Source organism: Lepisosteus platostomus, chromosome 11 (genome assembly GCF_059453375.1).
Source record: "Lepisosteus platostomus isolate fLepPlt1 chromosome 11, fLepPlt1.hap1, whole genome shotgun sequence".
Classification (NCBI taxonomy): domain Eukaryota; kingdom Metazoa; phylum Chordata; class Actinopteri; order Semionotiformes; family Lepisosteidae; genus Lepisosteus; species Lepisosteus platostomus.
Genome location: NC_142621.1, coordinates 18,478,195 through 18,502,693, shown reverse-complemented (window position 1 = coordinate 18,502,693; position 24,499 = coordinate 18,478,195). Strand labels below are relative to the sequence as shown.

The window sequence follows — 24,499 nt, the reverse complement described above, 5'->3', positions numbered from 1 at the left end:
CTGCATTAAGGACTAACTCGAGGACTGTCCATATGGAAAAGAGAAATAATGAAAGTTGTCAGTTTAAATTTATTATTTAAATTGTTATTCTTTTATCATTAGGTTGTGGAAGACCCTCTGCAAGGTCAGAGATTGAAATATGCCTTTGAGTCTGAAAAGGGCCTTCTGGGTATGTATCGCTTTTAAATGTTCTGCAAAAGAAACACCAGTGAATGAAAAAAAAGTGTACAGTAAGGACAATGTGAATAACATAGTGAGATGTAGGAGTGTTAACAACTTGTAAGATTTTTTTTTGCAAAGACCATTCTTGCTTTGGGCTCATTGACATTGCAAAATAAGATCTGTCAGGTTATCTTTTGATAGTGGTATTATTAGAATTTGAGAAGTATCCAAAATTAATTGCAAGGAAAACAGTATCATCAATGAGCTATTTCCTTAAAAGGGTTTTGCATCCTTTTCTTCCTCTACTAATTTTAGGAGTTCTAATGCTGCTTTTTTGTCTGTATTTATTAGTAACATGATGAAACAGATTATAATCTAGGAAGATCAGAGCATTGTTAGCCACATTTGCTAAATTACCAGTTTGAGAGATTAATAAATATAAATTAATTATATATATATGAATAATTATAAATAAAAGATCAATCAAAATATGTCTTGGTTCTGTTACTTAAATCACCTCCTTTTAAGGTAAATATGCCCTACAAAAGATAGAAGTACCTTCTGGTAGAACTGAAAATGATTCAGTGATATGCTTGTTCTTTTGTATTCATTGTTTCTTTCTTCTTCTTGCAGCTCTAATGCATCAGAGTAACAATGTGGATAGTAGTCGCTGCTATCAGTGTGTCAAGTTCCTTGTTACACTGGCCCAGAAGTAAGCATTTTTTCTTTCACCAACCAAAATGTATATACTTTAAAAAATAACTTGTTTTGCCTAATACTAACTTGAAAACTGAAAGAAAAAATCGAGATTTGTGAATTCTGAAGTGTGTATTTTTTTAAAAAAAGGTGTGCACCTGCAAAGGATTACTTCAAAGAGCACTCAAGTCACTGGAGCTGGGCTGTGCAGTGGTTACAGAAAAAGGTAAGGATTTTAATTGTTTAACAATTACCATTAAAAGTAATTGCAGAAAGAACATTAATCTGAAGGGGGATTGTATTGTATTGTACTGTGAAAAGTACATGTTGAATATTTGTTATAGGACTTATTTTCTGTGTGGCTTGTTTGACTGGAATGATGTCCAGTTTCCCTTGAGTGGTTTCCAGGAATCAATTTAAAGAGGCTGGAAAGACATGGAATATGTATACCTGTATGTATGGAACTCCATAAATGTTTTAATTGGACTAAAAAACACAGATTAGGAATAAATACAGATGCAGCCACTCAGATTGGGTGAAGTATAATGCGCTGTAGTGTAACGCATACTGCGTTACACACCAACGTAGCGACCAACACCTTTTATTTTTTAAAATAATCAGATGTTACTTTTTAAAAAAGGCTGGTGGAACAGTGAATGCTTTTCATGGCGTGTCTAGTGTAATGTACAGTAAATCATATTAAATTTTATTGAAACAATAAAAATTAAATTCGTATTAACACATTAGTGCTTTCCTGAGCTAGTTATACTGTATAGTAACTTTAACAGAAATTTGTATTTTTTCATTAAATACAATACACAGAATTATTAGTATGTGTATAAATATTAATTAGAACACAATTTTATTTTAGGTATTGATTGTAAATATATTATATATAGTGGCTTTAAAAACAAAAACAGATTTATCTACTTACAGTAGGTGAACTCAGTACATAGCGATTGTAACAAACCATACAGTAAAATCCAATTTCCTGGTACTGTACTTTTCCATGTTAATGTATTTGCTGTGCGTAAAATAGTACAACAATGGTCTTTTAATACAGAAGGCTGCTCATTGTAACCTTTTCAGATATGTTCTCGAAAGATGAGTTGAAACTTTAAATGCTCTTTTAATTGCCTATTTAGTTAAAAACGACACAAAGAGAAACTGATAACTTCTTCAGATTTAAAAAGTTAACACAGCTACAAAGTATTATGACATGCTAGTTAAAGTCTCTTTTAAGAACATGCAATTGTTTGATAATGTTCCCTTTCTAAGGCTACAACAGCAACTCTGTGTTTAAGACCATATTTTGTAAATTATTATCGTGTTTATCAGCTTGATCCTACACTGAAAATTTGAGAGAAATCTAACCTTTCAGTGAGGTAAAATCATTCAAAGAAAAAAAATCCTATAAAAAATAAACATTTTTCTCAAAAATACATACTGTATGTCACATTTATTGGCACCCCTGCATTTAGTACTTTGTGCACCCTCTCTTTGCCAAGATAACAGCACTGAGTCTTCTCTTATAATGCTGGATGAGGTGGGAGAACACATATAAAGGGATCTGAGACCATTCCTCCATATAAAATCTTTCCAGATCCTTCAGAGTCTGTGGTCCTCACTTGTGAACTCTCCTCTTCAGATCACCCCACAGGTTTTCAGTGGGATTTAGGTCAGGGGACTGGGATGGCCACTGCAAAAGCTTGATTCTGTGGTCAGTGAACCATTTTTGTGTGGATTTGGAGATATGCTTTGGATCATTGTCCTGCTGGAAGATCCAACCACAACCCAGTCTTAGCCTCCTGGCAGAGGCAGTCAGATTTTGATCTAAAATCTTCTGGTATTTGATGGAGTCCATGATGCCATGTATCCTAACAAGATTCCTAGGGCGTTTGAAAGAAAAACAGCCACACAACATCACAGATCCACCACCATACTTCACAGTGGGGATTAGGTTCTTTTCTGCATGACCTTGACTCTTTTTACGCCAAACCTACAGAGGGCGTTTGTTGCCAAAAAGCTCTATTTTTGTCTCATCTGACCATAAGAACCCAGTATCAATCAAAGTTCCAGTGATGTTTAGTGAGCTCCAGGTGCTTATGTTTGGTTTCACAACAGCAGAGGCAAGCCTTTTAAATAGTTTGTTGGCATGGAGGTGGCGTCTAATTGTAGTTTTGGAGACTTGGTGACCCCAGGATGGGACCAACTCCTGCAATTGTCCAACTGTGATCCTTGGAGAAAGTTTTGCCTCTCGAACTATCCTCCTCACTGTACATGGGGGTGAAATACACTTGCATCCTCTTCCAGGCAAGTTCATCACAGTTCCAGTTGTTTGAAACTTCTTAATTATTGCCCTAATAGTCGAGATGGGTATTTCCAGGTGTGAAGCTTTTTTTTATATTTGTGCATGGTTTATGAAGGTCAACAACCTTTTGTCTCATTTCATTTGTGTATTCGCTGATCTTCCCCATGTTGATGGATGACTAAGGGTGTTTGGCCTGCGTGTCACCTCATATTTATACTGTAGTGAAACAGGAAGTCATGGACAACCACTTAAGAGTTTCTAAAGACTCAGATGTGATTAAAAAAAGGTAAAATATGAATGGGAATATATGTCAATTAGATTTTGTTCATAGGAATTTCTAGGGGTGCCAATAATTGTGACACGTGTGTTTTTGAGAAAAATGTTTGTTTTATTAGGATTTTTTTTCTTTGAATAGTTTTACCTGAAAGGTTAGATTTCTCTCATATTTTCAGTGTAAGATCAAGCTGATAAACAGCCAAAACATTGTGTTTCCTTTCTTCTCTTTTTCAGCATGGAATAAACCTTTTACTTGTTCCTTTGCTATATATAGTATGTATAATATAAATGTATACTTCAATATTTATATTTCATACATTAATATAATTAATGACGTTATTATACTTTAGTATAACAATTTCCCTTTAATTAAATAATTCCATATTAAGTAGATTTAAAGAAGTGCAGTAGGGAAACAAATCAAATGAAGCGATAATTTCACTAATACCTAACACACCACAAGTACCACCTATCTTTGGCAAACCACAGAGCAAAGTACTAATACAGCAATGAGTATTACTGTGTGTTCTGAGTGGCTGCATTTGTACATAAAGGGAGGTCCCGACTAGTAGCTATTCTTAATTTAATTCTGTTGTCACCTGCCTTGTATAATCCAGAATGATACTAACTAAAGCAGTAACTTCAGATGGAAAGAGTTGCTGGGTTGTTTTCTTCTTGGCTAAGCTTTGTGAAGTGGCAGTGAAAGAGGTTCTGTTTTATTGCAGATGTCTGAGCATTACTGGACTCCTCAGAGCAATGTCTCAAATGAGACGTCCACAGCGAAAACCTTCCAGCGCACTATTTCAGCACAGGTACAGCTCTTCTAAATATCTGTGACACAGGAGTACATTGCCTTCTCTTGTCGAAGTTCTTTATGCTCTATGCCATCTGTAACTTATGCAGGTGTTGTAGGAAGACAAGAGAATCCTGTATTCTCAGTACAATCTTTGTTTTAAAACTGTCTGTCTACATTTCCTGTCTGAAGCAGTGGTTCTCAGTGTAAGGTTCAAGGGCCTTGGTATTCCATGGACTTGGTCAACATTTGGCAACATTTATCCCTGGCGACACATGATTCACAGCTGTATCCTTCATGTTATAATTAATAATTATAATAATTGCTTACACTTATATAGCGCTTTTCTGGACACTCCACTCAAAGTGCTTTATAGGTAATGGGGACTCCCCTCCACCACCACCAATGTGCAGCATCCACCTGGATGATGCGACGGCAGCCATAGTGCGCCAGAACGCTCACCACACACCAGCTATCAGTGGGGAGGAGAGCAGAGTAATGAAGCCAATTTAAGATGGGGATTATTAGGAGGCCGTGATTGGTAAGGGCCAGTGGGAAATTTGGCCAGAACGCCGGGGTTACACCCCTACATCACACCCCCTATTTTGCCCTCACAGCAGTGGTTACATGCAAGCAACAAATTCAGTTAGCACGGTGTCAATTTGCAAGCAACAGGTTAATACCAACTAATAGAAAACACTTAAGCCAATTCAATAGTTGGCTTAATAATTCAATAGAATCAACTGCTACAATTGTGTTCAAAGCTAGAAAAAATCAGGCTTTTTTTGTCTTGACAAGAAGGAAAATTAGATATCTAGAAGTAAAATGTTTATTCAATAACATGTACTAGTAAGATTTCCACATTTTTTTCAGGTTCTTGTAAGATACTGCCGATGTTTGTGAATTAATTTCCTAGCCATGTAGCATGAAAGGATAGAATCCTCTTCTGGTATGTCTGAAAAGCAGATCGTCACCGTGGTGTTGTACTGAAAGCAGGGTTCTAAACCCAACAACATGTTGCCAGTTAGCCCCAGAGTGTTGCTTGTATGTCAACAGAGATTATCACACATGGAAACAAGCCTGAAACAGCTCTCCCTTGCATTTCCCAAGCGTCATCTGTATTACCAAGGTTTTAGAGATGGAGAAACCAAGAGATTCGAGCCTGAAGTGTCCGTTCATCAAGCCAAGCTAACTCCTAAAGGAGGTCCCCAAGAAATCCTTAAAAGATTTCAAGAGGACTTTAGCAATCATGTTTTGCTATCCTCCCTTGTAATACTTCAGTAATACTAATTTTGCATGGCCTTTCTGCTTGTAATATGTCATAACGTTTATGTTGTATTCAATCCATTGTCTGCGCTGGTAATTGTGGTTTTAGAAGTCTTTGAGTGCATCATTTCCTTCAGGCTGAATCTGATTGCTCCCATTGCCTGATCTTATGGCTGTATTGTATCCCTCTAACCCCCAGGACACCCTGGCCTATGCCACTGCCCTACTGAATGAGAAGGATCAGTCAGGCAGCAGTAATGGTTCTGATGGGAGCCCAGCAAATGAGAACTCGGACAGGAGTCTGCGACAGGTACCGTATTTCACCCATTCCTATATTATAAAATATAGGTAATATACATTAAGGTAGGTTTATGTAGAGCTAAAATATTCTACATTTATGAGTTATATTATCAACTAATTATTGACAAGTTCCTATCTGGTTACATCTCATATCAGTTACTCTAAAAAAAATCACTTTAGGATCTGTACTGATGTAACATTGTGTTGAAAATAACTTTTAAAAGTTAAAAATTCTTCAGAATAAAAAGATTACATAAACGTGATTTCTTAGGAAAGGTGGGTTTGAAAAAACTCACAAGGACAGTTTTATTTTGATGAAGAACACATCCTTTGATTTTTCTAGCAGCAATGCATCTTGTCTCACTCTGCTTTCTTCCTTTTCCTCCTACCTCACCCACCTACCAGGGATCAGAGTCTCCAATGATGCTTGGGGATTCGAAGAGCGATTTGGATGATGTTGATCCCTAATCTTTTCCTCCCTGACAGAAGAATACGAAGGCAAGCAAAATTCAAAAATCCATCGAGTGGCATTGCAGTGTGGTTACGTGCAGCCAACTAGGAGACTGCATTGTCCTCAGGAGGGCGTAGGTAGTGGCAAAACAACCATCAGCGCACACTCCAGAGGAAAGAAAAGTAACTTTGCCTTCTGATTTTCATCAAGAGCCAAACTGTTACAGCTGACAACAGAAACGAAGCTACAGCAGTGGATTGATTTTTTTTTTATTTTGAGAATAGTTATCAAGCGGCTAAACAAGAGTTTTATTATTGAAATGGAGCTAAAAGATGAATGAGGTGTAGACATAAACATCAGTGCTGATTTTTTTAATACTACAAGAGGGGGGAAATGCAGCAAGAGGTTGACAGTTTTATTTTTTTTTTTGCTGGTGTAATTACATTGAAAATATTCATAATGTAAAGATTTGTTTGATATCATTTGCAAGTGTAAGATATTTTAAAGAAGTATCCTTTATTCCTTGAATTGACCTATGTGGATGAGAGGGCTTGTTGGACTGATTTGAACATTCTCAAAGGAGGAACTTGCTATAGTATATGAGAAAAGTCATCATTTATAAGTTGAAACAATTTTTTACAATGCACTTTGAAGTCAAGTTCAGATTATGATTAAGACAGCATCCACCTACTTACCTCCTGTAGTTTAACAAATAATCAGAATTGGAGTTGTTTTTTCAAAAGACTGATTCTGAAAAAGAAGGCAATTTTAAACAAATTCTGGAAGGCACACATCAGAAGAAACTTTCTTTTGGAGACTGTGTGCACTTTATTTTGAAGTGCATGCAGCACCCCTGTCACCGAGGCAGAATCACTGTTTTAAGTGGAAATAATGCATTTAAAAGAACAAAGCTTAATGTTAAGCTGTTTTTTGTTTATGAACACAGGCAGGCGTCTCAGACTTTTTGCTTCCCTGAGAAGTAATGCTATAGCTGTAAAGAACTGAGAATGAAATCACAATATTTTGGTTATAAGGTTGGAAAAACAGTTGCTGACTAGCCTGTGAGGCCTCACATATCCTTACATCTTGAGGATCCTGGTTTCTTTGTGCATTCAGATGTGTTCACAGGAATTGATTTTTTTACCTTCAAATTTCAGGTCTCTGTACCTTCCACTCTGCGTAACAGGTTTTGTCTCATATGCCTTATGTGCTAGAAAAGAGCAGATTTGTGCATCTTTGAGATGTGTCACTGTCAGTCTTACCCTGTGTCAAACTCTCAGTTTACAGAACTTGGGAGTCATGAGCATGTTTTTCAGACAGTAGTGAGATAACCTTGAGATGAAAGTGATTAAAGATCAGTCGTTTGAAAAAATGCTATATATTTTTTTTAGGTGCCAACTAATTTAAACATAATAATTTTGTAACTATATATGTGTATATATTGACAGCATATTTTTGTTGTGTTTATTTATGTGGACTTGGTTTAACAGGAAATGCAGACCCAATTACATGTAACACTCAACAAATTGCATTCACCAGCACTACATGAGCAATGCTCCTGCCTAGGTCCCCTGGTCGCCTCACCTGTGATATTGAGATGTGTGTGTCCTGATTGCAGATGTTTCCTTGCCTCTGGAAATAAGTCATCCAGGCCTGCCACAGCATGGGGCTTTGTGAATTTGCACAGGCCTTTACCAAAACATCAGTATTTTGTAGCGTTTCCTCTGGTAGCTTCTCTCAGCAGTAATCACAGAACCGGTGGAGGTTGGATTGCTCATTGGCTACAGCAGGACAGTGCTGCAGCACTGCCCTATATAATCTGCAGTATCTGTATCTTCCATCCAGCACAATGCCACAGGTTTCAATTAGTCCTTTTTCTCTCTATGTCTTGTCAAAATTAAGCAGTGAATGGGTAAAAAGTCCCATTTATATGACTTATGAGGTTATTCAGTGCTGTAGGTTTTACTCTTTTAACCTATTTTTTTGGGTGTGGGTGTGATTATATTTTGTGTTTTTGCCAAATTTTCCTTTCCTTCACAGCTTTGCCTTGGTTTGCTTTTCTTGCCTTATCGCACATCTACAGAAAGAGGAAGGAGAGATCCCCAGAGAATTACCTCCAAGTACTGCAGGACAGCTGGCACCTGCCTTGAAGGCACAATCCGCCGCAAGTGCCTTTACCAACCACCCTCGCCTTGTTTTCCACATGGATAGAGGAGGGGTTTGAGATAACAAATAGGAAATACTGCATTAGGAGTTGTAAGGTTTTCTTAATTCTGATCAATTGTACAGCTGGTGTTTACATCTGACTATGTTTCTGTCTTGGATGGGCTGGAGTTGCAATTGGAGCAGAGTTTTCTTCTGCTAGTCTGGTTGTTCATTAAGTGCTCAGAACTGATTCTAAAGTGAAACTATTTTTTATTGTTTTGAAGGATAATCAAACACCCCAGCACTCCCAACATAAATTTAAAAATGCAAAATTATCTTGTTTTTATGTATTTAACAATACTTATGGAAAAAATCTGGACTTCTGTAAAAAATGTGCCCTTTCCATCAATGCTGCAGCACTGTCCTTTGCCGTTACTGAAATCAAGACCATGAAATCATTGGTGAATAGGGAGGTTAAAAAAATCTGTAGTCACTAAAGAAGCTTGTGGTAGCTATGATTAATTTCCAGAATTATTCATTCTTAGTAGTTTATGAAATGAAAATGGCATCTCATTGTTTTTTTAATTGTGGCATGTTTTTCCTCATGCTGGTTCCATTCCAGTGTGGCTTTTCATCTTGTTCTACTGTGCTGCCTCTAACACAGGTCAAGAGGCTGCTCCAGAGGATCCTTATTTTTGAAAGGCTCTGCCCTTTTAAGGCATCAATTTATAAAACTAATCTAAGCTTTAAACAGCCCAAACCCAGTCTAATAGTGCCAGGCGACAAGGTGTATAGAACCAACAAACATTTTAGTTCACTTAATCTTTTTGGCAGTGTTCCTTGTGGAGACCTTTATTGTTTATTTAAACTATTCATTTTGTTATATCCTGTCATTACCAGTCTTCAGGAATTACTCTTGCTAAAATCTTCATTTATGTTCTTTACATATGGCTTAAACTATGTGAGGGAGATAAAGTGCCTCTCATTTTCATATCCATGTATCACCCACAAAGGGTTAGAGCAGCATGTTGGTCTTCTGTTGCTACTAAGTGCATTGCAGTCAGAGGCATTGCTGTAAGTAATCAGGCCAAAGAGGTCTAACCTATCAAATCTGCATTAATTCACCATATAGTGCATTGTGTATGAATTAATGTATGAATTGCAGTGTAATCTGACAGATGTGAGGAGTATTTTGAGTGTGGCAGTCTTCTTTTGGAGAAACCTAATTCTCAGCCCTGTTTAAGTAAAATTAAATTTAGAATTTTAGTCCCTTGATTTGAAAGTGTTTTGAGTTGGAAGTAAAAAGCTCGGTGGTAGTGAGAGGGTGAAACAAAAAATATTAACTACTTACCATTGGGAGAGTATTGGTTTATTATTCCATTTTATGGTAAATTGTAGAAGTCAGAAAACAGATTAGTATTTCCCTCACAACATTCCCTTCTCTACAATTGAATGTGATTTCCATTAAGGATCTTGGGTTTTTATGCATTTTTTAGTATGATTAATTTCAGTCAACTACTTCTCACAGCTGGAAACTGCTGCTGACCAACGCTAAGTTACAGGCTTTTTAATCTCTGCTGATCTAAGGTAATGTTCTTACTTGGTAATGTGATATGAAAACTTTTTTTTAAGATGAAGGGAACCACCTAATTATGAATATGGATTCTACATAAAGAAGTCAGTAAGCTTTTGATAATATGCAACCTCTGTTTAATGTCTTTATAATAAAATAATAAAGTACTGTAGTCTGTTCCACCCAAGACTTACACTTCAGACTGCTGCAGAGAATTTTAAGCCTTATTAAGTCATTTCTTGTGTTTAATAATTGCAATTCCATTTTTTCTTTACACATATATCAAAGAGATATGGAGTAGTGCATGAATACACTCTACAAGTGAATATTCTGCCACTTTACTCTCAAGTTGAGGTCAAACTATGTAATTGGTTTTTTTTCAAATAAGGTGTTACTGTATTGTACAGAAGGTTTTTCTGCAGCCCAGATAAGTAGACCTGCAAGAGGAAGATAGCTGAGCAGTACTGTAATAGGTTTTTTCACCAGTTCAGTGCCTTGATAGAGGCATCCTGTATGTCCCCTTCCTAAAACTATCCATTCATTCATGCCGTTAGCTTCAAGAAGGAAAACAAGGTCAGCCCACTTACAATGCATGACTTGTTGGAATGGGAAAGGACTTTACACTGACTTTGAAGGAGCTGAGACATTAAATAAAATATTGTGCGTTACTTCAGGGGGGTTTTCAAATGAAATATTACACATGAATTTTCACTTTTCTTTTGTTTTCCAAAGCCATGAGTCTACTTCAGAAGGTACCTAGCAGTCCTTTGTTTTTAACACGGGGTTAGGGTGGGTGTTTACATAAAATACGGGTTTTTATTCAGTAATTTTGCTTTGAACATTTATTGCTGAAAGATCTATGAAGTGTAAGAATTCTGTAATGCATGTTAAAACCGAATTTTAATCTGTACAGCAGAGTTTGATTATGGGAAAATTTGATAAAATAAACTGGAATGGACACCCTTTTAAAAAATTAGTGTTTCATTCATCCTATATTGGATAGTGGACAAAGTTTTCTTTATACAGTACATTCAATGTATAGTGCTGAATAAGATTTTAAATATTAAAGGGAACTATGCAATTATTTAAAATTAATTTAAGAATGTTCACATTGTTCAAAATATATAAAAGTACAAACAAGAAAGTGAAGGTTATGCTGCACTGTAAAATAATAACATTCACTGTATAGAAAGTACAATATGTTACAGTCAGTAAACTGTAAACAAATCAGTGCATCATGAACCTAGGGTAACTACACCTACTGGTGTACAATATGTTTGGGCAATTCTCACAGTCATTTCTATTAATCAATCTGGCCTATTCAAACATCTTAAAATGTTATACTATATAGTGCCTGCAGAAATTCAAACAGTAACAAAGGCTCAATGTAGATTAGTGGCTATTCTGTTTTAGCCCGAAACATTTCCAGCCTGGAGCATGTTTTAGGTCAGGTGTTTTGCTAACAGTAACACAGCAAATCAAACAGAAATAAGATTTTCATAATAAAGCCTCACAAATTAAAATTTGTCCATCTGTTTTAATATTTTCTGAGGATTTAAAATATAAAAAATAGTTATTCCGTTCTCTCTTACAGCTCCATTTACATGTAACAAAGCTTGTTGTTTTCATTTCTTCCAGTATTTTAGAAATCTAAAGTTTTGAACAAAAATAAGTAAAAAATGTTGTCTTTTACTTAACAAAAATGTGCATTGCAACAATTTTCAGTGCTTTAAATGTTTTGTTTCCTGTAATATAATTGCTAGCAGTTTGGTTAAGAGCATATATTTTACCATTCACAACAAACCACAGTAATGTGCTTTGGCACCCAAGGAGATAAGGTATGACTGTAAAACAGGGACTAGAAAGATACTGTACAGTGCCTTCAGAAAGTATTCACCCCCCATTGATAATTTTTGTTCTGCTGTGTTGCAAAGTCAAATTAAAGCATATTTAAATGGAATTTTTTCCACTCCTGTAGAATTAATTCTTTATCATGTTAAATGAAATAAAAGTATTTAGATGTCTTCAGAATTGTATATTTTTTTTAAATCTGAAAATTACTTAATTGATAAGTATTCACCCCCTTTGTTTTAACAACCTAAATTGGGTGAGGTATTCAATAATCTTGAGAGATATCACACTAAATACATTAACAAAGTACACCTGACGAAGGAGCTGCCCGTGGAACCTCGAGATGAAGCTCGGAGCACCATGAAGTCCATTGTAATACAATGGAAAAAACATGGCAAAACCCATACACTGCTAAGATCAGGCCGTCCTCCAGGTAAGAAGGGCAATGGTCATAGAAGTGACCAAGAGGCCAGCTACAACAGTGACAAAGTTGCAGAGCTCTTTGGCTGAAATGGGAGAAACTGTCCAGACATCAACAATCTCTTCAGCACTTCACAGATTTGGCCTCTTTGGGAGAGTTGCTAGAAGGAAGCCACTTCTGAGAAAGGCCAACATTAAGTCACACCTGGAGGGAAGCCATGTGACAAAACCTGAGACCTTTTGGAAGAAACTTTTGTGGCCTGATGAGACTAAAGTGAGCTCTTTGGTCTGAAAGCAAAGCACTATGTTTGGTGCAAACCAAATACAGCCCAACACACAGGTAACGCCATCTCTATCGTCAAGCAAGGTGGTGGCAGCATCATGCTCTGGGGTTGCTTTTCAGCAGGAGGAACTGGAAAGCTTGTTGCCATCAAGGGCAACATGGATGGAGCCAAATACAGGCAAATCCTTGAGGAGAACCTGTTTAAGTCAGCCAGAGAGCCGCGTTTAGGGCGAAAATTCGTTTTCCAGCAGGACAATGGCTCAAAGCACACAGCAAAAACTATCAAGGAATGGCTTCAAAAAAAGATTAGTATTCTGGAATGTCCCAGCCAGAGCCCAGAATTGAATTCAATTGAAAATCTGTGGTATGACCTGAAAATTGCTGTCTTCTGATGCTCTACATCTAATTTGGCAGAGTTAGAGAAAATTTGCATTGAAGAATGGGCAAAAATTCCACTATCTAAATGTGCAAAGCTTATACAGATATACCCAAGAAGACTCACGGCTGTAATTGCTGCTAAAGGACTATGTACAAAGTATTGACTTGAAGTGAATACTTTTTGTAAATGAGAAATGTAAGTCTTTCATTCTGGCGAAACAAATGTTCTTGAATAAAAAATATTTTTCATAAATACGTTGAGTTAATTGTTTTATTGAAGGGAGAAAAAAATATTTCAATGATTTAAAATTTGGAGGTGTAACAGGAACAAAATGTGAAAAAATTCAAGGGGGTGAATACTTTCTGAAGGCACTGTATGTCTGCTTCCATGCTTTTTGAGTCCTGTTGTATAATGAAGGAAAACCGTGAACACTCAAGATTGCCACGACATTGTAGGAGTGCTAGATTGTGCATCCAATCCTCTGTTGAGTTTAACCCTTGAAAAAGCATTATGGGAAAACTAGAGCTTGAAAAGCAACATAGTAGAAGAATGTTTTCCCCGTAATATTTAAAATTGTTTTTTTTTCTTAAGAGTTTTTAATAGTCCATTTGAGTGGAATTTGTGTCCAGGAATCCTGCAGTCCTGCAGCAGAAAGGTTTTCAGCATTGTTGATCTTTTTATCTCTCTTGACAGAGACAAGAATGCAGCAACAGTGCATTTGGACATTCTCCCATTCATCTGTTCCTCACAGGCCAAAGTCCTGCACTTGGGAAGTCACTTGTCCTTCGGATGAGACGTAAAACCGAGGTCCTGACTCTCTGTGGTCATTAAAAATCCCAGGGCGCTTCTCGAAAAGAGTAGGGGTATAACCTTGGACCTTGTCCTGGACAACTTTCCAATTGGCCCTTACCAATCATGGCCTCCTAATAATCCCCCTCTATGAATTGGCTACATTACTCTGCTCTCCTCCCCACTGATAGCTGATGTGTGGTGAGCGTTCTGGCACACTATGGCTGCCGTCGCATCATCCAGGTGGATGCTGCACATTGGTGGTGGTGGTGGGGAGTCCCCATTACCTGTAAAGCGCTTTGAGTGGAGTGTCCAGAAAAGCGCTATATAAGTGTAAGCAATTATTATTATTATTATTATTTTATTATTATTATTCTTACTTCCTGTTTCAGGGACTAAAAGTTATACAAGTTCATTTAAACAATAGTTGAGTCACTCGGGTAAGCTCAAACTCTGATATAAATCATAGGACCTTGTTGCCGGGAAGCCTTAAAGAGTGAATGGCATGTTGCACGTGGCTATTTGTGATTGTTCATGACTCTATTGTTCTGTGACTGGCTGTTGTGGCAGCAGGTAGCAATAGCGGACACACCCTTTCCCCCCTCAGAGCTGGTGACCACACAGGTGTTGTCCCGAGCATATGCCCCATGGCTGATGGAGCCCCGGGACACTGCATTGCACCCTGTCAGTGTCCAGCCCTCTTCACAGGTCACTAACACCTAGAGGCAGAGAAAGAGAAGGGGAAATTATGAAAATGTCTGCACCGGTGTCACTGGTGTATCACCTCTTTATAATGGACAAAGATAAACTTAGAATCAAAATCACATACCACTGCACAGCAAACAACTTTGCATGACTGGATTCCCAATGTCACTGGTGCCTAATCTCTAATTCTAATGTAGCGCAAATCATGAAAACTCATGAGCGTCTATATTGACACCATCATTTCCCAACCCTCTGCATCAGATTTACACCAGTTTGCACAGCAGGCTGTCATTCTACCCACTTGATATAATTTCTAGACTATCTGTACATCTTGCAATTGATAGGATTTTTCCTGACTTCTTGGTTTGTGACTTATTGTAAAGATGACAAAAAATAAAACTTAAGATAATAGTTACAGAAAAGAGGAAGTAATTTGACCCATCTACCTTATTTGGTAATTGATCTCATCCACCAGCTTCTTGCGGAAAAGGTTACCTGTTTCAACAATGTGGCTCAATAGCCCGTACTCTCACACCATTTAGGTAAGAAATGCCTTCTGTTCTCAATTCTAAATGCACTTTGGCATAATTGCCACTTTGGGGCCTCTGGTATGTTTCATTGTCATTGACTGTTTTAGCCTTATTTTAATTAAGTGTGACAGTGTGGTCTTGCAGTAGGTTACACATATTTGCAAAGGCGTAGCCAACAAAATGAACTTACAGTATGAGTCATACACGTAAAATGGTGACAGACATCCCTAGAAAATGCTGTACTGAACTAATCGGATATCTGTGAAGACGAGCGCACTGCTGGTGCACCCTTTGGATAGTTCTCCGTAGTGCCAAATCTGTACCTGCTCACTGAACCCTGGTGGTGTGTGCTCCTTCACCCTGCAATCCAGTCTAGGCGCATGGCAACAGGAAGCGTGTGAGACCACACCCTCTTTCCCAGAGCATGCTTTCTTCTCTCCATGGAGAGGACGGACAACATCCGTTATGCTCCCTGATGACGAGAGGGAACTGCAGCCTGTGGAGAAAAGAGATCAGTATTATTGATGGTTTATTGATTTGTATAGCACACATCCTAAAGCAGTTTAAGAAATTTGTCTGTCAAGTAATTGTCAGTTACACACATGCATGTGTTAACTTGTTATACATTTTAGCTAATTTAGCTGAACTAGTTAGATATAATTATGATAAATAATTTAACTTGTTCAGTTAATTTCCAGTTTTCACTATTGCTGTTTTTGTGGGAATTCTGTCCAGGTAAAAACACTTAGTAGCAGAAAATCTAATATGTCAAGGCAATATAAAAGAAAATTCATAATTGTTTATGAACGAGAAGGTTTAAACAGGAGTTGTTAAAGGACCTTGTCTTACTGTGTGCATGATGGCTGACCCAGATGGACAGGCTGTTCCCTCCATCCTTTCTTCCCTCTTGAGTATCTCTGCAAGTCTGAGCTCCTTACCTGTCAGCACATGATCCTCTCTGAGGCACTCCACTCCCATCCCCTCACTAGAGCGGACCTGGCACTGTGTCCTCTCCCAGGTACAGCACCGTGCAACAGCATAGACCCCCTGTCCTCCAAATGCATTGTGAGCCACGCACTCCTTCTTGCCATCTTGCTCCTGCGAACATAAGTCACAAACAGATACTGATCCACTGCTGCGCAGGCCCAGCTTATCTGTTACTGTTAGTGGATTGTTTAGTACAAGTGCTTGTTAGATTTACTGTGTTTGAACTTAATGTTCAACCAGGCCCAAATTACTTTGACTTATCGTTCTTTTTAAGTTAACCTTTTTGTTATATAAACTTAAGTAAAGAAACAGAAAAATCCACTTCAAGGTTATAATGAGGCATGTGCTCCTTTCAACAGTACAAAGTCTGTTTATAGGGAGTGCAGAAGCTGCTGCTAAATCCCCAGTAACTCGCAGAACATGTTAAGGGAGTGGGGGGGGTAGCCTGGATACCTCAATGTGCTCGCCCCTCCTCAGGCCACTTGGAGAGAAGCTTGAGCAGCTGAACAGCTCCTCATCTGGGTGGCAGCGGGCAGTGACAGTGGCAGAACGAGAGACACCAGACTTCTGGGACCATACTGAACGGCACAACAGCTCCTCCCCTAAGAGACGAGTGAGAGGTGAGGCAAGCACTTTCTTATATCAAAGAGTATTAACACTTAAGTGAATGTATTTATTTTGCGATATTCATTTTAAGTATAAATATGTAAGACAATGGGAAGGGGAAATACCTTCTAAAGCTCCATTTCTCATTTCTAGATTTTTTTTTGTATTTCAGTATGATATTTATGTAATGTTTAAATGAATCAATTTGCTTTTTTTCTAGTTTCTCATTTTCTTTATCATCAAAAGAGAAAGAGGGAAGGGGGCTTTCTCATGACCTCCGACCTGTGGTTCTCGCAGGGGGTAGTCTTGCCACCATGTTGGGTGTGGCAAGCCAGTGTTCCTCTGGGAAGGCATTCTTATCAATAGCATGCTTAATGGTGTAGCGCAGCAGCTTCTGCAGGAGCTCTGAAGCCGTGATGTTGGGGGTGGAGTTCAGAATCACTGCTGCAATTCCTTAAGGGGCGGGGAAGAGAAAGAATACCCAAGGAGTTCAACCACAGCTGCTTTAGTAGCCAACAAATTAAAATTATCTATTCACTTCAAGGATGTTAATTTGGCTGATGCTTTTATTCAAAGCAAATTATATTTATACCTCAGGGTGTTTGCTGATGCAAGCAAGTTCCCTTTATACATTCCTCAAGAGTACAGCATCCAAGATCTGATACGCTGCTTTATGGACTAATACAACAAAAGTAAACCATGAACAGTAGAATACTATTCTACAATACTTAGGACAAGATAAAGCAATATTCTTAACACTACGACAGCTCCAGGTGCCACTACCAGCTACATGTGCTGCAGCCTGTGATGTGCCACTTTTGGAGGTGAAACAGGTTGGACAGTCACTGGATGCACTGACGATGTCATCTCCTGGGGCAAACAAGTCCACACAGCGACCAAAATTCGTTCCAGAGTTCCCGATGCTCATAGGTTGGTCCCGGTAGTTAGTGGCACCAACTGTTATCACCTACAACAGAAGCTTTTTTTCAGTTTTGGCAAGAGGTCAAAAAATTACTGGCCAGAATGCATAGTGATATGAATGTACAACTTGAAAGATGTTTGGCATGATTTTCAAGATGTAATTGAATTCAAAGAAAAGTGCAATTCTCCATTCACCAGTAACACCACTACAACCCAGGTATAACTTCTCTCTATCCAGCAATCTGCTTGGACTTGGAACTAAATCCACCCAAAAATCCCCTGCATAAAGGGGAAAAGATGTCAACATCCCCCCCTCCAGTACCTGTGGCTCTGAAGCGGGAGAGTACAGACAGGCGTCATCACGATAGTTGCCAGCAGCAGCAATGAGCATCACCCCACTTTTCACCATCTCCCGGCATGCAGCATTGACGGTAGGGCTGAATCCCCCCACAAAAGGCAGCAGCAGAATCAGAGGGAGGTAAGGCTGGGCGATCTGGGAGGCATGGACATACTCCAGGGCTGAAAGACACACACAACAAACAGGTCACAATCAGGAGCAAAATGGTTTCCTGCTGTCCCAGCAAGTAGTCTAGTAGTAAATACAGTCTCAAATTGTTTCATGCCTATATATTTTATTGACAAAGGATGTCTTGAAAAAATTGTTGACCGGGGGTCAACTCAGTATCAGATGGTAAAGAAGCTAATTTCAATCACTCTTTAATTTACTGCTGCGCTCTTCACAACAGTTTGCCAGAAACCACATTCATAAGCAAAACTAGCACTGTACTACAATTTTAATTTGCACAGCAGTCTCATGTTTCCTGTGTCTCCAGTCAAAGCATCACCAGGATGAACTTACCAGCCAGTGCCCCGGACACCGTGCCCTTGCCTTGGCAATTCATCACCCTGACACTGCGCACACTGGCTCCCCGAGCCACTCCTGAGTCTCGCCCGCTCACCACGCCAGCCATGTGGGTGCCATGGCTGTCACACTTACTGGCCTGAGAAGAGAGGACAAGAGCCTGAGCAAATCATGGTTCCACCTAATGGCCAAAATCTGCCTTACTTGCAAAAGTATATGTAAATGTGTACAATTAGATTTGATTTAAACAAATCAGATATACTTCATTTACCATTTTTTAATATTACATATTTATATCTTTCCATCATGATATTTTAAATTCCTATAAAAACAAACCTTTTACCCCCCCCCAAGTTAGCCTGCTCTCTGAGCTATGTCTCTGTCCTATCGTGGCTGTTCTGCTTGACCTGTCTTTCTCTCTGTCCCATTTGCCCATGTGGCTGACCTGTCTGTGGACACGGATGCCATCCTCCTCAGGAACACTGTTGAAATCAGTGACCAGCACACGTCCCTCAATCTCACGGTGGCTGTTCTGCACCCCTGTGTCCAGGAGATACACCTCCACTTGACTCCCGTCGTCTAACAGTGGACACAAAGGGCTCAATGAACAACTGTGTACCAGTACACTGCACTGAGCCATGCTAAACAATAACAGTCCTACTATTTCTTCTGGAGCACTCTTCTGGACTAAGGTTCTTGTTCCAGCTGAGATTTGATTTAAATTTTCATTTTAACTGATGGTTTTCATCTTAAACCTTTTTAAAATGTTTTCAGCTCTTACATAACTATAGATATTTCAATTAAGAATTCAATTGATGCAAGAAGCTAGGACAGTGTGAAAAGAGAAAGGGGTACTCCAGGGCCAAGGTTCAGGACTATACAACAGCATACCAAACCAGACTGAATGTAGCCATAGTAGATTAGATTGTCAAATTGAGGGAAGTCATAGATTCTACATTGCAATTCATTAGATTGTAATAAAGTCTTTCAATATTATCATAGTCAAGCACACCTAATCATGTTTTTTTACATCCTACTCAACCATAACATTTCTATTTCAATACATCAATGCTTCTGTTTTCTAACTGCTTCCTCTAACCAGAGCCAGGGCCTTGCTTGGCGAGCAACAGGGCGCAAGGCTGGGTACAAACTAGATGCCAGTCCATTGCAAAGCATACACATATACACTAAAACCAAAGCCAATTAGTCTGTCTTTGGACTGTGGGAGAAATCCCACATGAACACAGGGAGAACATGCAACCTCCATGCAGATAGTAACCCTGGTCTAGAATTGAACCCATGACCCCAGCACTGCAAAGCAGCAATGCTAGCCACCATGCCATTCTCATCGTTGCATTGATTACTGTAGACTGTTCCTTACCCAAACACGTCAAAGAAAAACCATACAATTCATACTATTACCATGCTAGGCTATATCAAGCCATACCAGAAAACATATATTCTAAAATGGAAAATATAATGCTACAAATAATATACTACATGTTATGTGCATCATACTAATTCATTCTAAACTAGAGAGAAAATGTTTCTATGTTACATGGCAGGAATATGTACTTTTGATGTTCTAAATGACAATCTGTTTTAATCTTTTCATCAACCACCTAGAAAATTAAGCTGTTAAGCACCCATACTTTCTGGGAATATACTGCATTGACCGATTGGACTAGAAGAGATGTGTTCACTAGTTCTGCTTTTCAGAAACTGGTATGTGTTTACCTTAACTGAAATAATTACCAAAACTTGTTGACTCCATTTGAATTCCTGTAGTGAAACAGTAGTACTCACTTGGTGGAGTGTATTTGTCAGCTGCATGTTGGGTCTGCACAATTCTGTCCAGGTTCCAGGGGATGCTCTGGGCAAAGATGGTTGAGTCTTCCTCAATATAAGCAACATGGGGCAGCTTCAGAGCCTGCAAAGCATCAAATATGCATTCAGCTTGTGCACAGAAAATATTTTCTGTCAAAGCATGTTAGTCTGAAAAAAATAACCATGTTACAAATGAAAGGAAGAAATATGTAAGTATACACAAAGCAATGCTTTTTTTTTATTGGTGGGGAAGTTCTGATATGTTATCATGTATGTCTTTCTGACCACAAGGAGGCAGTTTTCCATGGTAGCATTTGAAATTAAACAGGTTTTTATAATGAAATACAGTATGTGAAACAGTCATTAGACCATTTGGCACATACCATATCTGTGCATTTTTTAACAGTACACTGACTAACATAGCTGAGCTCCAAACTGGACAAATACATCCTCTACCAAATGATCAGATGCATGGATATTTTTTTTTATTTTGGGAAAGCTAATTCAAAATATTCTCACTAACTTTAAAAAGCAATAAGCACAGGATATAGATACAGATACAGAGCTACAGCAAGTCATGTGCAATTATCATGAAAACTGAAAGTAGGGTTCTTAGCCCTCGTCCTGGAGGATTTGTTCCAAATGGGACATTAATCACCACTGCTAGTGGATGCCTATAACTCTCCTCTACTTACTAATTAAGAATGGCTTTGTATCAGACAACTGATAGACGGCAGTCCTGAAACTTACTAAGTAGCACAATGTTAATACTAATTGAAGACATTTTTTTCAGATTGTTTTCAATGGCCACCAATACTAGATTGAATTCAATTAAATCTGTGATTTAGAACCATTTTTGTAGAGCAATGAGATATGGTACAGGCTACCTAAAACTGGGGAACATAAGAACATACTGTAGTACAGGGGTGCCCAGCCAGTTGATCGAAACAGACAGTCGATGTTTGGCAACAAAATAAATGGGCTATGTGACTATTTGCTTTTTTTGATAGCCTAAACAGTCATTCAGATCTATGCAGGTAATGTCATACATTTTACTGCCCTTGTGTGTGTTTAACCCTTGTTGAATGGGTTGCAAAAGTCTCTTCCCTGTGTGCTGGCTGACACTGGGAAAAAAAGGCTACAGGAGCGCCGTAAATAGTGTTGTGTGTGCTACCCAAGAATGTTCTCTTGGCTATTGCCGCACGAACCCCACATTCGCTACAGTGCATAGTGGAGCGAAACAGACTGGCCGTGACAAATTCGCCAACAATTTGATAAGTTTGATTGCCTATGTGATAGTTGTAGTGTTTGAGCAAAAATTATGAAGCAGAGACTGAAAGCTTACCGTTACCATACGGAATGGGAGCATGATTATTTTTTGGTATTTTTGCATTCAAATCTGCAATGCTAGTGCCTAGGCGAAAAAGGGAAATATAGAATAACATTTCAAAACTGCACAGAAAACGTACAGTATGTTGTGGACTTTCCCGCTAAAAGTGAATTGCGGAAAAGAAAAGTGGAAACATCAAAATCTCAACTAGCTGCAGTCGGTTTTCACGAGGCCTAATACAAGAGGGAAAGCGGCAATCATTGCATCGTCCAGTGTGTGCCATGTCCTGCTCAACACAAAAAGTCATTCAGGGATCGAGAAGTAAAAAAAAAACATTTGCTGAGGCTGCTGACTTGCTGGAGATTTCGAAAACAAACATTTTTGGCGAGGTTCAGACAGCTGTTGCCTGAAATCAAAGAGTTTCTCAAGTCATCTAAACATGGTGAATATGCCCAATCAGAGGATGACCAATAGCTTTTGGATTAAGCATTCCTCAAAGACTTGACTGAACTGCTGAATGAGCTGAATGTCGAGCTGCAGGGACAAAATTAAAGTGTCATTGACATGATCAGCAGTGTCAATAATTGTGTTCTCAGTGCCAATGCTCACATTAAGGTAGGATATTCTTTTTTTTAAATGGGGAACATTACTTGTTCACTGTTACATGAGTCACTTCCTTTTATTTGCTGTCATTTTAGTGATGGGTATCGTTATTGTACTGATGTGCCCACAGTCTGTTTTTCCTATATCAGTGCTTCAAATTCACTCTGGTAGATCGCGCTGGACTGGCAAATGAAAAAGTAGATCTTACATTAAAAAAGGTTGGGCACCCCTGCTGTAGTATGTCTTTCAGGGGCGCTCCTTCGTAATGGTGAGGAATTTTTCCCCAACAACGCACTGTGCTTTGCTTCCTCAAGTGAGCAAAGACAAAGTCTTAGACGAAGCACGCACCAGATCTCAGAACTCAGCCCAGTTTTCACATTATCAAAGATTATTTGAATAGGCTAACTAATTTTACAAGTAGGTTTCTCTGTAATTTTAAAGATTTAAGAGTTTAAATCTGGTGCGTCTGAAAAAAATTCTCATTTCCCCTTTCCCTTAAACGGTTGTTGAAAATGATCTAGTATTAGAAAAGTTGAATCAAATGTTGCTGAAAGGTCCAGTCACATAAAGAACACAAATATATACGTCACAAGGGTTTACCAAGTGTAGTACGTCGCTGCTCATTTTGACCAGAAACCCCTTCAATATCCCGGAGAAGGTCTGCACGGTGTCGGTGAGGTAACCACGCTTTGCCGCTTTGGCTCCTAGCCGCCGAATAGTGCGCTCCACCTGAGGCTGGTGCGTACCCTCCCGCATTACTACAAGGTACTGTCCTGGAAGCCTCCATGCGTCCTGCACACAAAACACACCTAGAGTTCACTAACTTTCGGCGCCAGCTAGATATTGTTCTCTTTAGTTGAACCTTCAGATTACTTTAATACTCATCCCCTTGCTGTGTAGTGAAGTCGGGGTTATACCTATCCGCTTTGTTCAAGAATGTGCAATGTGCAAAAATTTTCAAACTGCTCATTTACAGTAAATAATTTGGATCATTAAGAGCAGCAACCCCCAAGAGGCATGTTGTCTGATATTTTTGATTGAAATAGACCTAAAACTTTTTTAAAGTGAATTTTACTTTTCTTTCCTCGTTCCTCGAGAGACATACAGTAACTTCATCCTCAGCCTCCCAAAGAAAACAGGCTAATAAAGGAACTGCCTTCTTCTAGAGAAGCCGGTGGAAATCGAGGATTTTTCACAACCGTTATACTCACTGTCTTACGCTTTTGTCCAGTATTTTCAACAGGGTTTAATCTGTATATCTTTTACATCAGTATTTATTTTCTATTATTACAAACTAGAGCATGCTAACTAAACCAGCAATTTAATATTTCCAGGTGAGGCTCCCGCGCTTTAAATGTGATAGAAAAGGTGGTTAATCTGTCTCCTACCTTGTTACACCTGTAAAAGGGCGCGAGAGGTTCGGCTCCAGGTTCGGGTTCAGTGTCGTCTTGAAGAATGAGGGAGAGGATCATTTCATCATCCTCACTGTCTATTTCTGACCCCAAAGTAATGGAAAATAGGACGACCATAATACCAAGCAGCCTGGACATTTTCTCCAAACGTTCCGTTTCGGGCTTTGTGAGTTGTGAAAGTGTATAGCATTGAAGTTTCCAGTAGCAGACTACATTAAAGAAGGCAGTATAATAACATTAATACAACTGAAAAAGCAGCTGTTTAAAAAAAAAAGACAGTTAGCTAAGGCTTCGAGGCGGAGACTGGTGACGTTTTGGGGGTCACGCCACCCTAGTGCTATCGGACGATCCTCCTTTGTTAATAAATACCTTGGACTGGCACATGCAGAATGCTGGAATCGGGTTTCATAGAACCCGGGGAAATTTGGCATGAGCCCTCCTTCCGTCCTACGCATCTAATAACTACTGGAACTTTTCCTACTATCAAACAACGCTCAGGAATGTGTTTTAACCTACTTGACTGCAGTTGACAAACTCATTGTAATTCTTATTAGAAATTTGCTCGGCTGCAATGGATGTCGTAGCATTTAAAAAAAAATTTCCTCCAATCTTTGCGTTCTTTCTTCCCCTAACAATTATAGATAATGCTTTCAAACCACATATAAATATTGTGCCAACGATTGTTCACACGTGCGGTGTTGCTTAGAATTACAGGACTTTATTTTATAGTTTTATAGGAGAACCTGGAAAGATTTCCAGAATAATAGTGGATTCTAGATTACACTGTGGTTAAAGAATAACAATGTCAAGTAAACGCCGTCAATTCTGTTGCAAAAATAAACCAGCGAGCAATTGCATATGATTATTGAGCTCTTATTCACTAATCCTGGTGTAGCAATTCGGAACTTAGATTTTTTTGTAAGGTACAATTGTACAATTATGTACAATATATTATGTTACATTCCCACGCAGGATCAGTTCTGTTATAACGTGTTGGTCTACTTTTCTCCATCCCAACCTG

General features: G+C 38.7%; 2 protein-coding genes across 14 annotated transcripts in view; one reads left to right on the top strand and one right to left on the bottom strand.

The window, feature by feature from the left end:
* The window catches only part of usp24 (ubiquitin specific peptidase 24), a 72,706-nt gene extending 61,760 nt beyond the window's left edge, over positions 1 to 10,946 (top strand). For 11 of the 12 annotated variants that reach the window (XM_088598722.1, XM_088598721.1, XM_088598720.1 and 8 more), the window contains 6 exons: positions 103 to 169; positions 796 to 874; positions 1,009 to 1,084; positions 4,171 to 4,257; positions 5,704 to 5,814; positions 6,210 to 10,946. In XM_088598722.1, the coding sequence (XP_088454848.1) occupies positions 103 to 169; positions 796 to 874; positions 1,009 to 1,084; positions 4,171 to 4,257; positions 5,704 to 5,814; positions 6,210 to 6,272 (483 nt within the window). In that variant the 3' untranslated portion in view covers positions 6,273 to 10,946. The remainder of the gene's footprint in view (positions 1 to 102; positions 170 to 795; positions 875 to 1,008; positions 1,085 to 4,170; positions 4,258 to 5,703; positions 5,815 to 6,209) is intronic. The other variant, XM_088598715.1, reaches the window with a different exon arrangement.
* pcsk9 (proprotein convertase subtilisin/kexin type 9) overlaps positions 1 to 23,838 on the bottom strand; it is a 247,995-nt gene extending 224,157 nt beyond the window's left edge. Inside the window, exons 1-12 of one of the 2 annotated variants that reach the window (XR_015925228.1) lie at positions 23,455 to 23,838; positions 22,667 to 22,858; positions 20,113 to 20,236; positions 18,752 to 18,885; positions 18,304 to 18,445; positions 17,767 to 17,963; positions 17,307 to 17,490; positions 16,806 to 16,976; positions 16,371 to 16,519; positions 15,869 to 16,028; positions 15,254 to 15,426; positions 14,076 to 14,414 (exon numbers count right to left, since the gene is read on the bottom strand). Coding sequence is in view for 1 of the 2 variants with exons in the window: in XM_088598727.1 (XP_088454853.1) it covers positions 14,214 to 14,414; positions 15,254 to 15,426; positions 15,869 to 16,028; positions 16,371 to 16,519; positions 16,806 to 16,976; positions 17,307 to 17,490; positions 17,767 to 17,963; positions 18,304 to 18,445; positions 18,752 to 18,885; positions 20,113 to 20,236; positions 22,667 to 22,858; positions 23,455 to 23,616 (1,989 nt within the window). In the remaining variant the exon portion in view is untranslated. Of the gene's footprint in view, positions 1 to 10,936; positions 14,415 to 15,253; positions 15,427 to 15,868; positions 16,029 to 16,370; positions 16,520 to 16,805; positions 16,977 to 17,306; positions 17,491 to 17,766; positions 17,964 to 18,303; positions 18,446 to 18,751; positions 18,886 to 20,112; positions 20,237 to 22,666; positions 22,859 to 23,454 lie in introns of those variants that run through there. The other variant, XM_088598727.1, reaches the window with a different exon arrangement.
* Positions 23,839 to 24,499: the final 661 nt, after the last annotated feature.